We start from the raw sequence: 21,932 nt of genomic DNA, 5'->3' as shown, positions 1-21,932 counted from the left end.
CACCCAGCTAATTATTATTATTATTTTTTGTAAGAGATGAGGTCTCACTCTGTTGCCCAGGCTGGTCTCAAATGCCTGGCCTCAAGTGATCCTCCCACCCTGGCCTCCCAAAGCACTGGGATTAAGGTGTCAGCCACTGTACCCTGCCCTGAGAGTTTGTCTTGAAGCTATTTCCTGACATACTATTTGGAGGTTTCTTAAATTCCTTCTCATTTAGAGTCTGGTGGGCCCCAGAGTTGAGGCAGGACTTGGAATTACAGGTGGAAATTAAGCAGCCCTGGTGGTGAGGGTGAGGGGAGGTAGTTCCTAGTAGAAAGCACCAAAACTCAACACTCCTGAGGAATTCAATACTGGAAGAATTGTTATGCTCTTCTTGGGACAAGGCAAATCTGTTTTCAGAGATCTTTCAGCCCTGTAGGTATCTAACTAAGCACTTAAGTGATGCGATTGTGGGAGAAGGCAGTTAAGGGCACACTCTGAGCCTATAATAGTTTGGGTCCAAGCTTTACCACTTCCTTTGTGATCTTGAGCAGGTTATTTAAGTTACATTTGCTTCAGTTTCTTTTTCTGTGAAATGAGGACAGCACTTCATGAGGTTGCTGTAAAGATTAAATTTGTTATGTAAAAATACTTCGTATGTTGTACAGCCAGCACAGGTGCCAACTGTAATGTTTTTAAATGTTTTGAGAATGTCATGCTAAACTGAGGACATAGATTTTATCAGTCCTACTTTGTGGTGTATATGTCAGTGGGTCCAGAATTCCCTTGGAGAGCACAGGAAAGTGCTGGGGTGAGCAGGAACACACAGAATGAGGAACAAAAGAATTCAAGTGTTTATGACCTACCCTATAGTAACTAAGAGAAAGGAAAAACGAAGGGATAAGTAGAAAATCAGCCCATGGAACTACAGTCACAAACACCTTGAAAAGGTCTACGGTAAGCTGTAAACCATTACTTTTCCACAAATGGGCTGCAGTTTGGTACCTTGATGTCCATGTAAATTGTGCACCTAAAGAATATAAAATAACCGCTGGGAAAAGCTGAGTCCCCCTTTGGGTGATAGCAAAGGTTGGAAACATTTAGGTTTGATATTCGGAGGCATTTAAATAGCATGGAATGTCTATTATATACCCTAAAAAGCAGAACGAATCTTGGATATTATGGACACAAATGCATTTGGCACGAGCTTAAAAAAAAGTGCATGTGAGCTTCTTTCTAAGACCCAATAATCCTCTTGGGCAAAGTAAGGATTAGGCCTCCCTCACAAACAAGGCAGTGAGTTCATTTTTGCTAAGATTCCTCAGCTGATGCCAAATTTAGCAAGGGACCCATTTTTCCCCAATGAATGACAATCCCCATTTACATTTTTAATGTTCACTCCTTTAGGCAGGTCTAGAGCTGGAGCAACTTATTTACATATAGATGGGAGACAGGACCCTGGATCCTACAGACTACATTGGGATCCCCAGGGACCTTCCTGAGCCAGAGTCCCTTTACCTCACTCACTTACACAAGGGAAGGGGTCTCTTACCCCAGAGCCTGAAGTAGGAAGGACTCGGGCTGAAAAAAGCTGGGACCAAACTCATTCTGTTTTAAAGACAGCCTTGAAGATGCATTCACCAACAGCCATCCCTGCCTAGTGCCTGCCACTCCTGCTGGTGAGAGGCAGCCTCTAGGCAGCTCTTTTAGGTTAATTCTGTCATCCTTGACCTTGAGGAACCCTTTCTTTCACACCAATCACTGGGTCCTCTATATCTGTTCCCAAGGAACTCAGGTAATGCCCTGTATTTCCTGTTCTTAGCTGCAAAAAAAAACCCCTCCACTTTGTATTTAAATATTTATATTCCTCCCCAAAGGTTTTGGACAGTTTGTAGTTGCCCTTTTTAAGGAATTAACCTATCAAGACACCACCATCCTGTCACCCTCCCCATGGTGACTTTCCACATCCATCTCCCTTATGTAGACCGCGTTGACTGAACAACGATAGCACCTGTCTTGTTTTTTTTTTTTTTTTTTTTTTGGGGGGGGGGGACGGAGTCTTGCTCTGTCACCCAGACTGGAGTGCAGTGGCTCAATCTCGGCTCACTGCAAGCTCCGCCTCCCGGGTTCACGCCATTCTCCTGCCTCAGCCTCCCAAGTAGCTGGGACTACAGGCGCCCGCCACCACGCCCGGCTAATTTTTTGTATTTTTAGTAGAGACGGGGTTTCACCGTGTTAGCCAGGGTGGTCTCGATCTCCTGACCTCATGATCCGCCCGCCTTGGCCTCCCAAAGTGCTGGGATTACAGGCGTGAGCCACTGTGCCCGGCGATAGCACCTGTCTTGTAGTGGTTGTTAAGCCACAAGGTAGATAATACTTTGCCCCCTTTTCACAGATGAGGTCCTGCGGTTCAGAGAGAATAGTGGCCAGGAACTGGCAGAGGTCAGATTAGAACCCAGGTTGATCCAGCTACAAATCCTGTATTTGCCTCCCCAACAAGACTGGAGGTCAGAAGCTGTCTTTTATTCTACGCTGATTCCAACTCGGAGCCTGCACGTAGAACATGCTCATCCCTTGTTGATGTAGGTATGCAGATCATGTTTTCTCACTTGGGATTTGCCGTGTATGCCCTCCCCCTGCTTTTTACCTTTGGTTCATCAACGGTTGAAGGTAAAGGGACCCCCAGGCTCATCTGTACCAACCTCCTCATTTTACACATGAGAAAATAGGAGCCCAGGACATGAAAATGACTTGCTCATAGCAATACAGAGAGGGCCTAGTACAGGTGTCCTGGCTGCACGTCCAGAAATGCTTCCTGCTATAACAGTGCGTGTATATATGGCCTTTTAGAGTATCTACTTGACCGTCTGTGCTCCTTTCTCTGACATTTTGTGGGAACAGGGAAGAAGGATTACCAAATCGACTTTCCTGCTTTACTTCCACCATGCTTGTTGCATGTTCTCTTTCTTGCTCCTCTCCACAAGTAGCTGCTTTCCAAAGTGCTTTTCTGGAGATGATTAATGGTACTGCACCATGCAGCATAGTCTAGGAGAGGCATGTCAGAGGTATTTTGACTGGGATGTGTTCTATGTGACCCCAACTTTACCCTTTCATGAGACTCCCCTGAGGCAGGATGTTAGCCCAAGTTTGTGGCTTTAGCTGAGGGTCTGAGCATTGGCTGAGTTATATTCACACTGATGTAGTCCAAGCAGAATATCAGCAACAGAGCTGTACTCTGGGAAGACAGTGATTCCCATTCCAATGAGACAGGAGAGATACTGCAGGGAACCCACCAGGAAGCTGGCCTCATGTCCACTCGGCATATTTTTATTAAACAAATACTTATTGGGCATCATCCAAGGAAGAGAACCATATGGGGCCAAGGAGGAAAGGAGAATCCCAAATAAGATTAAGACTATTACATCATAGTTAAGAGCATAGACTTTGTCATCCGCCAGATCTGGATTCAAATTCTTTTTTCACCAGCATTTGGACAAACTTTCTGCACTTCTTTGAGTCTCTTTCCTCATGTATGAAGTAGGGACTAATAGCAGAAAGTCACCTGCCTTCAAGGTTGGCTGTAAGGATGGTAGGAAGCTGTGCAGGTAACAGTTTGGCCCCAGCCTGGCTCAGAGCACTCCATAAGGTAATTGCAACTTTGAGGACTGATGCTTGGACACCTGCCCTCCCTGGGGCATGCAACTGGGGAAGCAAGCGTCTACACAGACTGTGTGAAAGTGAATGACAAGGAAAGGGAGGCATGCTGATTGTGGGCTGCTCTCATGGTCTCTTTTCCCAGCACTTATGGTTTGGATGTATATATTTACTCCGTTAATTTTGCCTTTCTTCCCATTAATTTATAATTCCACAGAGGGAGGGATCGTGTCTGTTTTGCCACAAGTCCAATGCCTAGTCTGATGTGTGGCCTGTGGTTAGCCCTTCGTAATAGTTGTTTGAATGAATGGATGATTGGGCTGGGTATAGGCTCTGGGTTTCACCATGAAATATCTTTTTTTTTTTTTTTTCCAAGACAGGGTCTCACTCTGTCACCCAGGCTGGAGTGCAGTGGCACGATCTTAGCTTGTTGCAACCTTCCTCCACCTCCTGGGTTCAAGTGATTCTCTTGCCTCAGCCTCCTGAGTAGCTGGGATTACAGGTGTAAGCCACCATACCCAGCTAGTTTTTGTATTTTTAATAGAGATGGTGTTTCACCACATTGACCAGGCTGGTCTCAAACTCCTAATCTCAAGTGATCTGCCTCCCTCAGCCTCCCAAAGTGCTGGGATTAGAGGCGTGAGCCACTGCGCCTGGCCCTGAAATATCTATCTTAATATATCCTGCATCATTTCAGCAGTGTGACTGGTGCTTGAAAGTTCTTAGGGCAGGAATGCCATCTGGATGTCAGGGGTAGGGACTTCATCATTTCTCTAGATCTAGGGACAGTTGGACTTGAGAGAAGGTTCTCATCTGAATTTCAGTAAGTCTACTTTCTTCTTCTGAAGCTTTCCCTTTAAGGAGGCATTTGGTATTAAATGTTTGCTACTGTGTCAATGGACTTTTAGGATCACAGAATCCAAAGGCAGTATGGAACAAGAAAGCATAAAAATTAGAGTATGGGACCCTGCTGTGCCAATCGTGTAGCTTACAAGTCCTGACCTTGAGCGAATAACTGTCCCTCTATGAGGCTGTCTCTGCATCTGTTAAATGGGGATAAATAATACTTGCTTTACTTGCCTTTTAGGATTATTGAGGGCCAAATGAAATAATGTTTGGGAAAGTGCTTTATAAGCTATAATCTGGTATTAAAGTAATGAATAATGGTTCGCTGCAGAGATTTGCATGGTTCTCTGGGAACACTCATCTGTCACTGTAGGCTAATGATAGAGGATAGGGAAAGAAAGGCCTAGACTGAATTTTTTCAGGAGGTATTTATCTCTCTCTACTGATACTAGTTTCACAGAAACCCTGCTTCTTCCTCCACTGACTATTTTCAGCAGTTATTGGAGCTCCCAAAGTAATCCCCTTCATCAACTAGTGTGAAGTCTTTCTACTGCCCAGATAACCTCTCAGGATAGGCACCTCCATTTCCTAGAGAGGATTTTCCTTTAAAAATGTAGAAAATTTAGACTCTTAGACTCATTCTATTAAGAAAAAATAAGTCTCATTTTACTTTTTCTGATAATTAAAATAATAAACATTAATTGTAAACAATTTGCAAGACGTAGAAAAAAAGAGAAGAAAAATAGTACCCATAATCCTGTCACCCAGTAGGAACATTGTGGAATACTTGCTGGTGTTTTGTTTTTATGCATATATTTTATCTCATATGAATAACAAAAGAGTGATGTGGAAAAATGACAGGCATACATGGTTTGATATGTGGTTGATGCCTATCAAAGTATATAAAACCCAGTAATCCTAAAAGGAATCTAATGGGGTAGGTAGTGGAGAGGGTGAGGCCTTTAGCCATAGCTCTTTCTACTTTTTAATTTAATTTTTCTTTTCTTCTGTAAAATAAAGATGAATATTGCCTCAAATGAAAAGAAGATTAACTGAATTAGTGTTTTTAAAGCACGAATAATCTGGTACATACCATGTGCCCAGTAAATGTAAGTTTCAGTTCTACGGGTAAAAATGTAATAATTACTGCCAGGCACTGTTCTGATTGCTTTATACATATTAATTCATTCAAGCCTCACATCTACCCTTTGATGAAGGTGCTATTAGTATTCTTATTTTATAGAGAAGGAAACAGGCACAAGAGGTTAAGGGACCTGCTCAAAGTCAAACACCTTTCTAGGTGACAGAGCCAGAACAGCACCCCAAGCTGCTGGCTCCGGAATCCACATCATCCATATACATTACACAGCCTGCTGCTTGTCGGAGTTGTCTTAAGATCTAGGCTCTGCGTGCTTGTAGCTAGGGGCACACCGCTTCCATGAAGATATCATCTGTTCAGCTGTAAAGCCCTTGTGAGAGCCCTTGGTTTTCTTATGCACTTGTCCTGGGCTACTAGCTGTGTCAAAGGGCTCCATGGGTAGAGAGACTGATGTCAGCAGTAAACTGAAGCAGATTAATATTTATTAGGTAGGTTAAAAGATTTGGCAGGTCATTTGGCTTTTTCTCCTATCCACCCTTTCCTCGTCTTTCTGCAAGGTTGACATAGAGGTCATTGGCTAAGATCTAGAGATAATCAAGCTTACGGTTTCAGAAAGAGTAAAAAACATGCTGAATGTTACTGGGGTATATTGAACACCTGGATTTGTTTGGCAAGTTTCAGGGGGAAATCAAGTGAAAAAAAGCAGCAGCCAGAGCAGGAGGTACAAATGGACAGAGGTTTGAGACATACAAAGTGCATCTCTGCAGAGCTGAAGGGTTATGTATGGCCCTCCTGTAATAAAACCAGCTGCGGACCAGGGTAGGTAAGCAGAAAGACAGGAGGAGGCTTTAAGTACAAATGAATGTCATGCCTATGACTAAAACACTAGATAGGATACAGGCCTGAGGGCATGCAGAGGGAGCTTCCTAGATGGTAAATAATGACTTAAAAAGCAAAAAAAGATGAGTAATGAAAGGACAAGACCCAGAAGGTTAAGACTTAAATGTGTAGGTTACAAAAGGTCAGTAACAGGAACAAGGGGGCCTTTAAAAGAAAGGGCAATTCATTGAGAAATGTCTGTGAAATGGCTGATCAATGGTCAGTCATCAGAAAATGAAGAGCACCTATGTTTGGCTAAGAACAGAAATCTGTGCCTGAGGGCATCACTTCTTAAAATCGTCAGACACTGAAAAAGCCTCTAATCTAAGGTCTTTTCAGCCTTCAGCCTCCTGGAGACTCAAGAGAAAAAGTGCTGAGAAACCTACAACTATGACATTAGAGACCTGTGAACCCAAGAGAAGGGGGATGACAGGATAGAGATCCAATAGTAAGGCTCAATTCATGGATGAAGGACACAGAGTAGAAGAAAAACTTGAAAACCAAGAACATGGCTTTAAGTAAGACAAATTGCCACATAAATGAGTGTACACACCCAGCATAAATCAAAAGGAATTTCTCTAAAGGATTCTGAGGACAAACTTAGCCCTGTATAAATGCATCCTGTCTACTTAATCACAAAAAGCATTCTGATTGCCTCCAAACATAAGGCAACAAAATTGCACTGAGCCATACCAGCTGTTTGTCGAAGGGGCTCGGCCACAGTCTCCCAACTCCCAGCTTTTCTTGTCTGCCCCAAGAAAGCCTGCCACTAATGAGAAGGATCAAAAGTTAGGGCCAGATTCTATTTTCAGGAAGAAATCAACTCAGAGACTGATCTAGAAAGTAACTGGAAGAAAAGAAGATCCCACATTTCCCAAAATGGATATTATGAACAGTTTAATGCCCTTAAGGATTTAATGACATAGAACTTTGTTTCGGATGCATTACAATTATTTCCTTTACAGTTTCCTATGATTCATTCAGCAAATATGCATTGTGTGCCTACCATGAGCCACTCACTGTGCTAGGCCTTGGGTGTGTAGAAGTGTCAAAAAACAAGGCTGAAGAAAAGCCAGAGGTGGACCCTGACCTGGCTGAGCTTATGAACGATGAAGCAGACAATGCACAAGTGAACAATTTCATGTGGTTATAAGTGCAGTAAAGGGAAAGATCGGGTGCCAGGAAAGAGTATTTGCATTAGATAAGGCAGTCTCTGAGGAGGTGATATTCCAGTTGGGAGCAGAAACTAAGGAGTGGTCAGCCAAGTAATGAATTGGGAAGAATATTCCAGGCTTAGAGAACAGCATGTGCAAAAAGCAAAGAGCTTGGCAAGTTTGGGGAACCTAAGGAAGGCCAGTGAGGTCAGGATGCAGTAAGGGGAAGGGTTGAAGGAGGGGCAGGAGCCACGTCAGCTGAGACCTCGCAGGCCAAGTAGGGGAACCTGGATTTTATCCAAAATGCATAGGGAAGCTACAGGATTTCATCAGGGAATGACATCATCCATTTACACTTTTTGAAAGGTGGTACTGGCTGCTGGGTAGACACTGGATTGGAGGAGACAGAAGTGGAAGTGGGTGGCCAGTGAGGAAGCATTCCCTCCTGGATGGAACATAACAAAAAAGGAGGAAATGGCTGATTCTAACAGACAAAACCAAGCACTTCCCTAAGGTTGTAACAGCCCGTGCCAAGGAGACATGATTCCTCCATCTCACCCTCCGCTTTAAGGATAAAATAGAAAAATGCAAACTCAATAGAAACCAGGAAGCAAAGGGACCTGGAGAGACCATGACTGCTGGCTCAGTTCCTTGTCTTTTACTCCAGTTTCCCCAGCCTTCCCTAATTAGTACAGTGTTCAAGAGAGCCCTAAGGAACTGAATGATCTGGAATCCTTTCTTCTTGTATTGGCTGAAACTCAGTTCAGAAAGCAGTTAATGGGTACTATTAAAATACCAAATAGGTTGGGCATGGTGACTCATGCCTATAATCCCAACACTTTGGGAGGCCAAAGTGGGTGGATCACTTGACCTCAGGAGTTTAAGACCAGCTCAGGCAATGTAGTGAGACTCTGTCTCTACCAAAAAAAAAAAAAAAAAAACAACCATTAAAAATCAGCCTGACATGGTGGTGCATGCCTGTGATCCCAGATACTTGGGAGGCTGAGGTGGGAGGATCACTTGAGCCTGGGAGGTCGAGCCAAGATTGTGCCACTGCACTCCAGCCTGGGTGACAGAGCAAGACCCTGTCTCAAAAATGAAATGAAACAAAAAGCAAATAAGAAAGCAGTCAGTATATATTCTGGAGTTATGAATACTGGGTGGCAGGCGGAGCAAATATGAATGTCCTCATCATGGGAAGTAGAAGAAATATGTGGGTGGCTGGCCTGGCTTTCTTGTTTAACTGTCTGGAAGAAGAAAGATCATACTGCAGTATAGTTTTTTTAGCCTCTGCTAAACTTTCTCAGGTCAGCTTTGATTCCTAGCTCATCACTCATAATATTGAGATACAGATACTGGAGAACAGCAAGAAACATAAACATAAAACAACTCCAAGAAATGTCTTGTTAGTTTTGCCAACAAGTTAACTTGTGAGTTAAAAGGAGATAGGAGGGAAGAAAGGCTGCAGATCTGTGGCACATTTAGCAGTACAGTTGACCCTTGAACAACACGGGGGTTGGGGATGCTGACCCCCTAGAGTAAAAAATCCATTTACAACTCTTGACTACCCTAAAACCTAACTACCAATAGCCTACTGTTGACTGGAAGCCTTAGAGTTGATTAACATATTTTGTGTGTTGATTAACATATTTTGTATGTCATATGCATTATGTACTATATTCTTTCAACAAAGTATGCTAGAGAAAAGAATTTTTTGTTTTGTTTTGTTTTTTGTAGTTTATTTTTGAGATGGAGTCTCCCTCTGTTGCCAGGCTGGAGTGCAATAGCGCCATCTCAGCTCACTGCAACCTCCGCCTCCCAGGTTCAAGTGATTCTCCTACCTTAGCCTCCCAAGTAGCTGGGATTACAGGCATGTACCACCACACCCAGCTAATTTTTGTATCTTTAGTAGAGATGGGGTTTCACCATGTTGACCAGGCTGGTCTCGATCTCTTGAACTCGTGATCCACCTTCCTTGGCCTCCCAAAGTGCTGGGATTACAGCATGAGCCACTGTGCCCAGCCGAAAAGAATGTTATTATACTAAGAAAATCATAAGGAAGAGAAAATACATTTATTCATTAATCAAAAATGGATCATCACAAAGGTCTTCATTCTCACTGTCTTCATGTTGAGTAGGCTGAGGAGGAGTGAGAGGATGGGTTGGTCTTGCTGTCTTGGGTGGCAGAGATGGAAGAAGAGGTGGAAGGGAAGATGGGAGAGGTGGATACAGTTGTTTGAAAAAAAAATCTGCATATAAGAGGACCCATGTAGTTCAAACTCCTGTTGTTCAAGGGTCATCTGTACTTTAGTCATTCAACAAATATTTGTTGAGCAACTCTCTGTGCTGGACACTAAGCTGAGCCGGTTTATCTTTGTTGACCTGTGGAAGAGAGAGACCAGCAAGCTGGCAACTAGCAGCCAGTGTGAATTGCATTTTGAGGTGCACATCGATAGCCAGTGTGCTGTACTGCTAGCACACAAGGGGCCACCTCAGCCCGACTTCCACAGTTCCTCTGGGTAGAGGAAATGATGTCGAAATTGAAACCTGAAGGATGAGTGTGGATAAGCCAGGACAGGATGGTACCTTTAGGGACCTGGAAGTAGCCCCATAGGCCTGGAGAGCATATAGTTTGTCCCAGTATCTTTCACTTGAACTGGATTCATTGATTTCCAGGCTTCTACAATGTATCGTTGGTTATCTTTAAGTGAGACATTGTACCTTTTAGTATCTTTTAAGTAAAAATGACCTCATTTGGTAATATGTTTAGTTAATGATTCTACCATCACCATGCCCTACCAAATCTGGGTTAGTAATTCTAAAGCCTACACAATTTGTGGCATAAATTGAACATTTTTAAAACCTGCTAAACTGAAAGGAAGGAGACTGAGTGGTTGACAGTCCCAAAGGAACATGATTCCGTGTGTGGTTTGAGCAAATTTACATAACTTCTCTGTATCTCAGGTTGTCAATCTGTAAAATGGGACTTAAACCTTCATTCATTCTTTCCTTCATAAAAAAAAAGTTATGGGAATATCTGGCACATGGGAAAGCACATTTTTAAAAATTTTTTATTTTAAAGAAACACTTGGAATAATCTGCCTGAGTCATGTATGACCATTGGAGCACCAGTGGGGCACCACTGCCTGATGAGGTCAGAGCACATTGCAGACTTTGTCTATGGCAGTCTGTTTTGAGGCTGTTAATGTAGTAACCTGAGGTGGGTAAGAAAATGTGCATTCTAGAGACAGCAGGAGTTCAATGTACAAGTAAGGTGTACAATGTACAGGTAAGGCAGAAGGAAGGAAGGGCAAAGGAACAATTCCAGGGCCCTGGTTTCTGGGATGACAGGCTTCCCAACACTCATGCCAGGACTATTTTCTACCTAGGTTCACTATGGGTTTTTTGTTTTGTTTTGTTTTGTTTTTTGAATACATGAATTTTGTTGTTGTTGTTGAGATGGACTCTCGCTCTGTCTCCCAGGCTGGAGTGCAGTGGCGCAATCTGGCTCACTGGAAGCTCCGCCTCCTGGGTTCACGCCATTCTCCTGCCTCAGCCTCCTGAGTAGCTGGGACCACAGGTGCATGCCACCACGCCCGACTAATTTTTTGTATTTTTAGTAGAGATGGGGTGTCACCATGTTAGCCAGGATGGTCTCAATCTCCTGACCTCGTGATCCACCTACCTCGGCCTCCCAAAGTGCTGGGATTACAGGCATGAGCTACCACGCCTGGCCTGAATATATGAATTTTTAAAATGTGTGTTTGTTGCCCAAATTATTCCAGAAAGAGTTGAAGGGAGGAAAGGTGTGCTTGGTGTGCTGGTGATTCTAGCACTTACTCTCTCCAACCTGATTTCTTGTTTGTGTGGTGCATCCAGACAGCTCACCCAGGTGCCCAGGCTTTTTCTGGCATCCAGAGCCAACCCATCCAGGGCAGGAGGGCAGAAGATTAGGAGGGGCAAAGATTAGCCTGGGGGTTGGGATTAACAACAATCAAAATGGGTTTCAGGATTCTCACACCCAATTGCTAATTTCCACTGGTCCTTTAGAGGTGACAAGTAGTAGGACAACATGGTTTTGGGGGCAGTGCTGGGGTACTGGTCTCTGCTTTTCTAGGGTAGAAAGGAATCATGCATTGAAAATGCTTAAATCGATGGAATGATTTTATGTTCCTCATGCTTCCTTCTCTTTCTGGTCTGCCTGCTCTTCCTGCCAGCCCTTCACTGTGACAGCCACCACTTCTAGACTTCTGTCTCTAGGCATCTCCCAGGAAGGAGAAGTGGAAAGGAAAGAGAAAAGAGCTCAGTCTCTGGTGCCCAAGACATTGTGCAAAAAAAAAAAAAAAAAGATGGAGTCAAAAAATGAGGAAGTTATTAAATACTACAAAGGTTTTATGAAAGCTCAGGCCTGGTCTTGATTGTTTTCCCCCAGCAAACAAAGTTAGGGTCTAAATGGGTCCTGGAATGGAAAAGTCCCTCTGCTGGTTGTACCAGTGGGTGGTCTTGGAGGGTGCTGTTTACACTCATGTAATCTTTACTGTCAGGTATTGGATGGTGAGGTATCTTTCAATCTACTTTCTAGTCACTGATTGTTCCTATGCATGCATTATATAGATGACAGAACAGGCACAGAGAAGACAGTCACAGAGCTGCTCAGTGGGTAGAGCCAGGACGCAGACTCCAGAGCCATGCTCCTAACCGTGGTACACTGCCTCTTGGTTTCACTTTACAATGGATGACGAGCCTGAGACTCAGAATTTACTTGACCAATGTATTCAGTTCATTATTGACTTAACCTCAGCCAGTTTTCAAACTTCAAGTCTAGCACTGTATCGAATATATCCAAAGCCAAGAATCCTAAATTCGGTGAGAAAAGTAATGTACAGAAGGAGGTGGTGGTGCTTAGATATAACGAAGGTAAACGTGAAAACTTGAGCTTAGAAATGGAAACTCCCTATTGGCCTCCTGGCCATCTCCCCCATGCTGCAGAATAAAAAGAAATCCTTTCATTTGCCTTAGGATTTAGGAAAGAAAGCTCTTTCACTTCTGTTCTGTGTTCCAGGAAATAGAAGGCCAGATGGACGGGGCTTATTCTTAACAGCTGTTCAGTAATCCCATCCCCTCTCAGCCAGGGCCTGTGCAGAGGAGGCACGGCCTCATTTGTACCTTCTCCAGATTCCTGTTTATGGGCCCACCAGTCGGATCTCAGAGGCTTAGAAAAATCCTTGCAGACAGAAATTGAAAATAAACCACTGGTTCCCCACAAACAGAGATGATGACAAAACTTCAAAGCCTGATGCAGGGGACAGTGTGATGAGACATCAAGAGTACAGTCAGGATGCTTAGAAATGCATGACCTGTCACTGTCCTAAGGAGAAGAAATGTGTCTGTTCCCATGGCGGAACACATTGGCCATGTAGGGCTTAAAATTTTTCTCTGACTCCCTGGGAGTATGGAGGAAGAGAGTTATGGGAATGTGTTAGGGGCTGGGGGTGGGAGGGTGGATCTAAATGGACACACAAAAGGCTTGCCTCCCAGTGCAGTGGAATCTAAACAATCTGAAATAGCTCAAGCCCAAGAGTTGGCATGTGCTTCTGAGCTGCCACCCACTGAACAGAGCAAGGCCTGTTACACTTGGAGATCCCGCTCCTTAAAGTGAACTTGAGAAGCGAGGTGGCAGAGGCTTGGTTTCAAACCACCTCATTTGACAATTTTCTTCAGTGAATCCAGTTTTTCCCTTATTACCAAAACCAAATTACGGGGGAGTTTGTCTTTATAACAGTTAATATAACTTTCTGCCTTTTTGCTTAGAAAATCTGAGTTTTCTGAGATTGGGAAATATGCTTTATTGCTTCACAGGAACATAGATAAAAAAGGAAGATTCGACACTCAGTAGTGGATTCGCCTTCATAGGGCAGAGAACTTTGTTAGGTGCAGGCTTAGAACCCTGCACTTAGCTGTGCTGCTTTGCTCTGGCTCCAAGGGTTCATTTTCATGTGCTGTTTTGGTTTTCAAGATTCATTTGTGCTCTTGTCCATGAACACCATCATGCTCAGCTTCTTATTTTCCTATTTTTGACAGAGATGTGTGTGCAGACCCAGGCCATGCAGATACTAGTGCCCCTAACTTCATCAGCCCAGAACACCTCTCCTCTGGCCCCCAGCACAGGAAAGCAGCGTGGTCAGGAGGGGTTAAACTTCGGCTGAAGCACAGGTAAGAGGCATGGAGGTCAGTGCTGGCATTTCAGAAAAAGAACTCGGTCCGAAAAGCCACTCAGCTGCTGGGAGAGCAGCTGGGGGCAAGGATGGTCAGGGTACAGGCTGTTGAGAGACAGAGGTAAGAGGCAGAACAAGGAGGCGAGATAGAAGCTCAGAGTTTAGAAGGATACTGATCTTATTAATGGTAGTTTACGCACAAGGTTCTAAAGAACTGTAAAGTTCCTGGGAGGTCATCCCAGGGTCCCCAGAATAGTCTGATTCAAATATCACTTCAAAAATACATTTATAATTATTTTTAAAACTACAATTTAAAACATTAAAAGTGATACGCTGATGTTTTACACTTTAGAAATGATCAGTGTGCCAACTTGTACAGCAAGACTAATTCATCTTTGAACTGATCTACATTTAAAACTTCTCGGAGGAATGTCCCAAGATTCCAATGTAAGCCTAACAAAGATTTGTAGCTACTTACCCATGTGGGTCAGATTTTGAGAGTGAATGAACCTGAGTGCTTCCCGTGTGCTAGGTGTCCTGGCTTCGCATGGGCTATCTTATTAAATTCTCACACCAGCCCTGTGAAGTTTGCACTTATAGAATAGCATTCAGCTAGGAGGCAGTGGATTCAAATGCAGCCACTACACTATTGCCTCAGCATCAGCACAACAGTGCCTACTTCGTAGGATAACTATAGGATTCAACAAGATACGGTATTCAAAGCACTCAGCACAAAGCCCACTCAGAGAGAACAAAAAATAGATGTTAGGTGGTGGTATAATGCTGTGTGGATATAATTATCCTCATCATTCTCATGATTATCACAGAAGTCTGTGTGATATCATGAAAGGCAGTATAATATGGGGAGTAAGATGGGGCTTGTGCAGTGTCAGACTACCTAAAATTCAAGCCTAGATTCTGTCACTTACCATAAACCCTCAGGCATGTTATAGAAGCTCTCTCTACTTCCAACTGTAAAATAAGTTTAATAACTGATCTGCTTCCTAGGGATGCTGAAAGGACTGAAAGAGCCGATACATGTCAAGCACTAGGGCTGTGCCTACTATGTCATGAGTGCAACAAATGTTATCATAGTAACCAGTTATCCTGGTTTCAGTTTAGGAAGTTCTTTCACATAGACATATCGACTTGCATTATAAATAAGTAGGCTGGGCTCAGTGGCTCATGACTATAAGCCCAGAGATTCAAGACCAGCCTGGGCAAAATGGCAAAACCCTGTCTCTACAAAAAATATAAAAATTAGCTGGGCATAGTAGCACACACCTGTGGTCCCAAGTACTCTGGAGGCTAAGGTGGGAGATCACTTGAACCCAGGAGGTCGAGGCTAGTGAGCCATGATTGAGTCACTGCCCTCTAGCCTGAGAGACAGAGCTTCAAACAAACATTATAATTTGGATTTATACAAATCCAGATTTGTATATTTAGACTATGTTCAGTAATACACAAATATACATAAAAGAATTTCTTAATTTTATATAATAAAACAACACTTGTATTGGGGTGTTTAAGGTTCTTTGTTAGATTATATTTGAAAAAAAAAAAAAAAAGATTTAAAAGAAGTTTAAACATACCGAAGGTCTAGGGAGGCCAACTGGCTGGTGTCTGAGAGTCAGGCCAAGAATAGGGTGAGATTTGCCAAGACCTCTGACTCAAGAGATCCAGCCAGCAAGGCTGCTCCCAGAGACATCCTAAGAAGCAGAAACTCCAAGGTTATCACTGTTTCCTTTAGCCTCCTAGGATCTTTAAAATAGAGAATCAAAATTTTCTCTTTAACAAGGAGGTGTCCACAGGGCCCGATAGGCTAATATAATGTCAGTGCCAAAGTCCTCAAGGCCAGAAAATAGTAGTTAGGGAGTTTCTGCTCCAGCCTGGAAGGAAAATGATCAAGACCTGAACTAAATCGATGGTGATGGGACAAGAGATGAGATAGATTTAAGATAAATCTAGGGAGGCAGAATAAATAGCAGACGAGAGTAGGATAAGGGAGAGAAAAACTAAAGAGTGACTGCGGAGTTTCTGATATGAAGGCACTTGGGGATATCTGTAGGGCATTAGGACAGGGAAGGCAGGAATCACAGAAACTGACTGGGGGTTAAGAATATCAGCAATAGAATCACATAGACCTGGGTTTGAGCTAGAAACAATTAAAATATTTTATAAAACAATCCCTGAAAGTTAAGTGGAACAAACAAATGTATACCTACTTAATATACTTAGTATTTTAAACATAAAGAAATCATCTTTATAACAAGCTGGGGTTGTTCTCATCAGTGTGGTCACAGCTGGCCAATGGTGCCATGTTTGTATGGAGAACATAAGCAACAAGCAATTTCCTTTGTAAAAAGTCATGACCTAGATGTTACAGACATCACTCCTGCTCTTGGCTGGAATTTTTACTCTTCATACACTAAGAATTTTACACGTATATGTCATATCTCCACAAATACAGTCATGTATTGCCTAATGACAGGGATACATTCTGTGCAATGTGTCATTAGGTAATTTTATTGTTGCTGAACATACTAGAGTGTGCTTACACAAACCTAGATGGTGTGACCTACACACCTGGGCTATATGGTATAGCCTAGACTATGGTGTAGCTCTTAGACTATGAACCTGGACAGCATGTTGCTGTACTGAATTCTGTAGGCAATTGTCACACAATGGTAAGGATTTGCATGTCTAAACAGACAGAAATACGATATAAAAGATAAAAAGGATATACCTACATAGGGCACTCACCATGAAGGGAGCCTGCAGGACTGGCAGTTGCTCTGGGTGAGTCAGCGAGTGATGGTGAGTGAACGTGAAAGCCGGTACTCTGCACTGCTTACTGTACACTGAGGCTATGCCAAATTTATTCAAAATTTTTTCTTCAATAATTAATGTTAGCTTACAGTAACTTTATAAACTTTTAAAAATATTTGACTCTTTTGTATTAACACTTAGTTTAAAACACAGACACATTGTATAGCTATACAAATATTTTCTTTTTTCTCTCCTTATCCTAAAATCCTTGAATTTTTTTTTTTTTTTTTTTTTTTTTTTTTTTTTACTTTTAAACATTTTTGTTAAAAACTGAGACACAAACACACACCCTAGCCTAGGCCGAACAGAGCAGGATCATCAATACCACTGGCTTCTACCTTTATGTCTTGTCCTTCTGGAACATCTGCAGGGGCAGTGCATGGAGCTGAACTCTCCTGGGATAACACTGCCTTATTCAGGAACACCTCCTGTAGAACCTGCCAGAGGCTATTTCACAGTTAGCTTCTTTTTTTAATAAGTTGGAATACAGACTAAAATAATGATTGAAAGTATAATATAGTAAATACATAAGCCAGTAACACACATTTATTATAAACTATTATATACTGTACATGATTATATGTACTGTACTTTTAGATGACTAGCAGTGGAGTAGATTTGTTTATACCAGCATCGAAACCACGTGCGTGATGGCTACAGCTTCACTAGGTGACAGGATTTTTCAGCTCCATTATAATCTTACGGAACCACTGTCATAATGTGCACTCCACTGTTGGCTGAAACGTCATTATGTGGCACATGACTGTAAATTGTACGCCCTGTGTTAGTGTACTTCCTAATTTTCCTGTCCCCTGGAAGTCTCTCTGCAATCCAACTGTTACTGACATGGGACTAACCTAGGAAATTGGAGTCATTCTCATCCAGTTATACTCAGATCCTACATCCTGTTTGTTTTGCTTTTTACTTTTTGTTTTGAAATCATTATAGACTCACAGAAAAGTTGTAAAAATAGTACAGAAATTTCCTGTATACCTGTCACCCAGCTTTCTCTAATGTTAACACCCTTTATAACCATAGTACAAATATCAAAACTAAGAAATCAGCCCTGGTGTAATACTATTAGCTACAGACTTAACTTTATATAAACTATAAACTTTACTCAGATCTCACCATTCTTTCCCATGAATGTCCTGTTTCTGTTCTAGGATCCCACATTGTGTTCCCTTAGTCTCCTCTGATCGGTGACATTTCCTCAGTCTTTCCTTGGCTTTTATGACCTTGACACTTTTGAAGAGCTCTAGCCAGTTATTTTGTAGAATGCTTACTATTTGGGTGTGTCTGATGTGTCCTCCTGGTTACATTGAGGTTATGGCTTTTGACAATACCACAGAAGTTACGTTGTTTTCTTCTGTCTCATATCGAGGTTACATGATGTCAATATGTTTCATTACTGGTGATGGTTAACCTCGATTACTTGGTTATGGTGAAGTTGGCCAGGTTTTTCCACTTTAAAGTTACTATTTGTCCCTTTGTAATTAATAAATAACCTTGGAAAGATAATTTTCAGGCTATGTAAATATCCTGTTTCTCCTCAAACTTTCTTTGCTGATCTTGGTATCTATCAGTGTTGCCTGTGACAACTATTACCGTAATGTTCTAAATTTGATTCTTTATTTCTTTCATTTTTTCTACATTTATTAATTAGAATTCTACTTAAAAAAATAAAGCCTGTTTCTCTCCTCTACTTATTTATTCATTATTCCTTCATGTCAGTAAGGACTCTTTCATATTTATTTTATCCTGTGGGTTATAATTCAGTACTACTGTTATTTATTTTGTTGCTCAAATGGATCTAGTTTTGGCCATCGAGAGCTCTTTTGAGCTGGCTCTGGTCTAAGTCCTGTCTGGAAATGTGGAAAAGGATGAGGTAGTGATGCCTTGTCCTTACACATAAGACAGCAGACCATGATGTGCCATCATCTTTTTAGGAGTCTTACAAATGTTGAAGTGGGAGGTTGGTGGTGGGCATTGAGCAGTTCTAATTTGTGACATGTCACAGAGGCCTATACTGATTTTGGAATTGGAAAGTGCTGGGGTCACCTCATGAGCTATTTTCAAGTCTAGTGAGTAACAGGTATATATATTCATAGCTCCTTCATTGTGGAGAAAATAGCCAGGAAGGATCTTCTCACTTATCTATTAGAAAAAAGAAAAGACAGAAGCTAATTTCCCAGGTATATATAGGAGCCAGTGAAACAACCAAGTTAAACAGAGAGAGACACTTTTAGTGGTCCAGGGCTTAATATTCTCACAGATCCAATCCCACCCTTCCTTTCCTGCCTAGATCCCTGCATTCTCTCTTATCTGTCAATAGGAATTCTTATGATCTAACTTATCTTGGCAGAAACTTCTCTGTAAATCTATCAAGACTTGGGCTAGGGTAGCTCAATGAGTCGGTAAAGGAGACAAAATGTTCTAGCTTGAAACTGAAGATTTTCCAAGCCGATGCTTTTCTCCATAAACTTCTCATTCCTTCCTCACCTTCCCCCGCAAGTCATTATAAAAATAGTCTGATGTAATTATTAAGCATTTACCCTTATATGGGGATCTCAGATCACCATGCTATGTGCTTCATAAAGTAAATCAAGATGAATGGATAATAGAAGCTCAGAATCTGACTCCTCTAATTCATTCTTAATTGAACAGCAAGGTTAGTTCTGCTGGTGCTATCCCTTGGCAGTGAGTTCTGTCCCTGTGCTGCTGACTTAGTGTTTTCATGACAGTACACTTTAGGAAGATGCAGTGAGATGTTGTTATAGAACCACTGCTTCAGTCAACTCCCTAACTATGGGAGGCTTAAAGCAATTAGCGCTTTTGTAGACAGTGCATTTTTGCATGTGGAGGAGGGCATGTGTTTAGGAGAGAAGATCATTTAAGGAAACTTCCTGATTTCAGTTTGATGCATTCTATCATCAGATGATTTTCCTTGCTTCCCTCCTCCTCTTGCCCACAAAATAGAATTCCAGCATTTCTAAGCTATAGGCTATTGTCCAAGATGCCAGCTCTTCTTAGGGAGTCATTAAGGGTCACCTTCTCTTCTTCCCTCTTACAGAGCAAGAATTGAATTTTAATTGGCCAATTTACAGAGGGGACTGGCATGGAGAGTCCCTCCCACTTGCACTGAGCTGGGCAAGTTCAAGGCAGTTCAGGCCGTCCAACTGGAGGCACATGTAGTTGTTGCAAGGCTTTTACCGTGCTGGGGGGAGCAGAAACAGCAGTAGCAGGGCAGAATGGCTTTTTATTCCACGCCTGAATATGACATCCAGTTGGCCAGAGGGTTGCTATCTGGGATGTTTCTATTTGCCACAAGGTGAGTTCAGTACTGTGTTAGAATGTGATTCAGAATCTTTCATTGCAGGATCCTCCACTGACAAGGCTTTAACAGCTGTCTTTTTGATGTTGTGCTGTATCTGTTTATAAAGAAACATAACCAACTGCCTGTTAAGTTTAAACCAGTTTCTCTAAATTGTTATGAATATTCTCATTATTTGAATATCTCACATGATTTGGTGTACTATTAATATTTCTGTTCGGGAATTCTCATTCTCCTATGTATAAATACAGTTGCCCTATTTTTTATGATGTATATATCTAGACTGACCTTTTATCGCATTCAAATTAACAAGTGCTTTGTGCTGTGTACTTCATAGTTTTGCTTCCTCATTTCCCTGGGGAATTTCAGAGTAATCATTGCTGTTTCTTATGGGAGTGGTTATATACCTATGTACTAGTAGCCAAGTTCTCTATTCTCATTGCCAACATTTGTATAAAGAAAGGGAAGTTTTTATTTTATTTGACCTTCACTTATTCCTTCGCTGATGCTCTTCTTTTTTTTTTACATAGATCTAAGTTTCTGATCTATATCATTTTTCCTTTTCTCTAAATAATTTTTAATATTTCTTGCAAGGCAAGTCTATTGGCAACAAATTCCCTCAATTTTTGTTTACCTGAGAGACTTTACTTCTTTCATCACTTTTGAAGAATAATTTCACAGGATCCAGAATCTATGTTGGTGTTTTTTGTTTGTTTGTTTGTTTTTTTTTTTCCTTTCAACACTTTCGATCTTTTACTCCACTCTCTTCTTGCTTGCATGGTTTCTGAGGAGAAGTCAGATGTAATTCTCATCTTTGCTCCCCTATAGGTGACGTGTTTTTCCCATCTGGCTTCTTTCAGGCTTTTGGGCTTTATCTTTGGTTTTCTGTAGTTTGAAACTGACATACCTAGGTGTAGTTTTTCTGGTATTTATCTTGCTTTGTGTTCTTGGAGCTTCCTGGATCTGTGGTTTGGTGTCTGACAGTAATCTGGGGAGATTCTCAGTCATTATTGTCTCAAGAATTTCTTTTCTTCTTTTCTCTCTTTCTTTTCATTCTGGTATTTCCATTACGTGTATGTTACACCTTTTGTAGTTGTCTCTCAGTTCTTGGATATTCTGTTCTGGAATTTTCTCAGTCTTTTTTCCTCCTTGCCTTTCAGTTTTGGAGGTTTTTTATTCAGATATCCTCAGGCACAAAGATTCTTTCCTCCGCCGTGTCCAGCATGCATGTGTGGGGTGGGAGTACGGGAAAGGAAATCTCTGTAACTTCCACTCAGCTTTGATGTGAACCTAAAACTGCTCTAAAAAAATTTTTTTAAGTCTATTTTTTTAAAAAAGAAGACAAAAGGAACCTATGTGTATATTCTAAATTTCGAAGAAAAGGTATAGTCTTTTCATTCAACTTTGAGATTATAGTCATATATGAAAAGAAGTATTGCTTGAGATTGCCAATTGTACATTATTTAACTCCATCACAATTGAAGATTTAAATACTTCATTATATGTTCTCTTGTAATTCAAATTCAACTTTTATCCATCTATAATCTTGACTTGAAATTTTCCTCCAGAATTATGCTAAATGCCAGCGCTTGCTTCTAGAGATGCCTTTACTTAAAATAGGACATGGAAAAAAACAGGTGGATACAACAGTCATGGTAATGTTCTAGCTCTCTAGCTGACTTGAGTATTTATTTTATTATTATAGGCATTCATTTTATTATTACACCATGTAAAAGATAAAAAAGACAATATGAACTGCTTATATTACAAAATTTGCTCATCTATATATAGATATTACAGGGCTGGTTTTTCCAGTTTTATTTGGCATTCTTTCATCTGAAAGTGAGTAAGAGAGAATGTTCTTCTGACTTTTATTCTCCCCAAGTGTCAGCTTCTGTGTGAGCGGTGGTAGTTAAACTCTCCTCTATTATAAAATTTATTGT

General features: G+C 41.6%; 1 protein-coding gene across 7 annotated transcripts in view; it reads left to right on the top strand.

The window, feature by feature from the left end:
- SHROOM3 (shroom family member 3) overlaps window positions 1–21,932 on the top strand; it is a 348,621-nt gene that overhangs the window by 266,046 nt on the left and 60,643 nt on the right. For 4 of the 7 annotated variants that reach the window (XM_045392457.3, XM_015450386.3, XM_015450388.3 and 1 more), the window contains one exon: window positions 13,693–13,824. The exons of 2 other annotated variants lie outside the window; for them this stretch is intronic. In XM_045392457.3, coding sequence (XP_045248392.2) covers window positions 13,693–13,824 — 132 coding nt within the window. Of the gene's footprint in view, window positions 1–13,692; window positions 13,825–19,813; window positions 19,987–21,932 lie in introns of those variants that run through there. One more of the 7 variants, XM_065544544.1, reaches the window with a different exon arrangement.

Source organism: Macaca fascicularis, chromosome 5, assembly GCF_037993035.2.
Source record: "Macaca fascicularis isolate 582-1 chromosome 5, T2T-MFA8v1.1".
Lineage (NCBI taxonomy): Eukaryota > Metazoa > Chordata > Mammalia > Primates > Cercopithecidae > Macaca > Macaca fascicularis.
The sequence above is the reverse complement of the archived record's forward strand: the minus strand, read 5'-3'. Positions and strand labels throughout refer to the sequence as shown.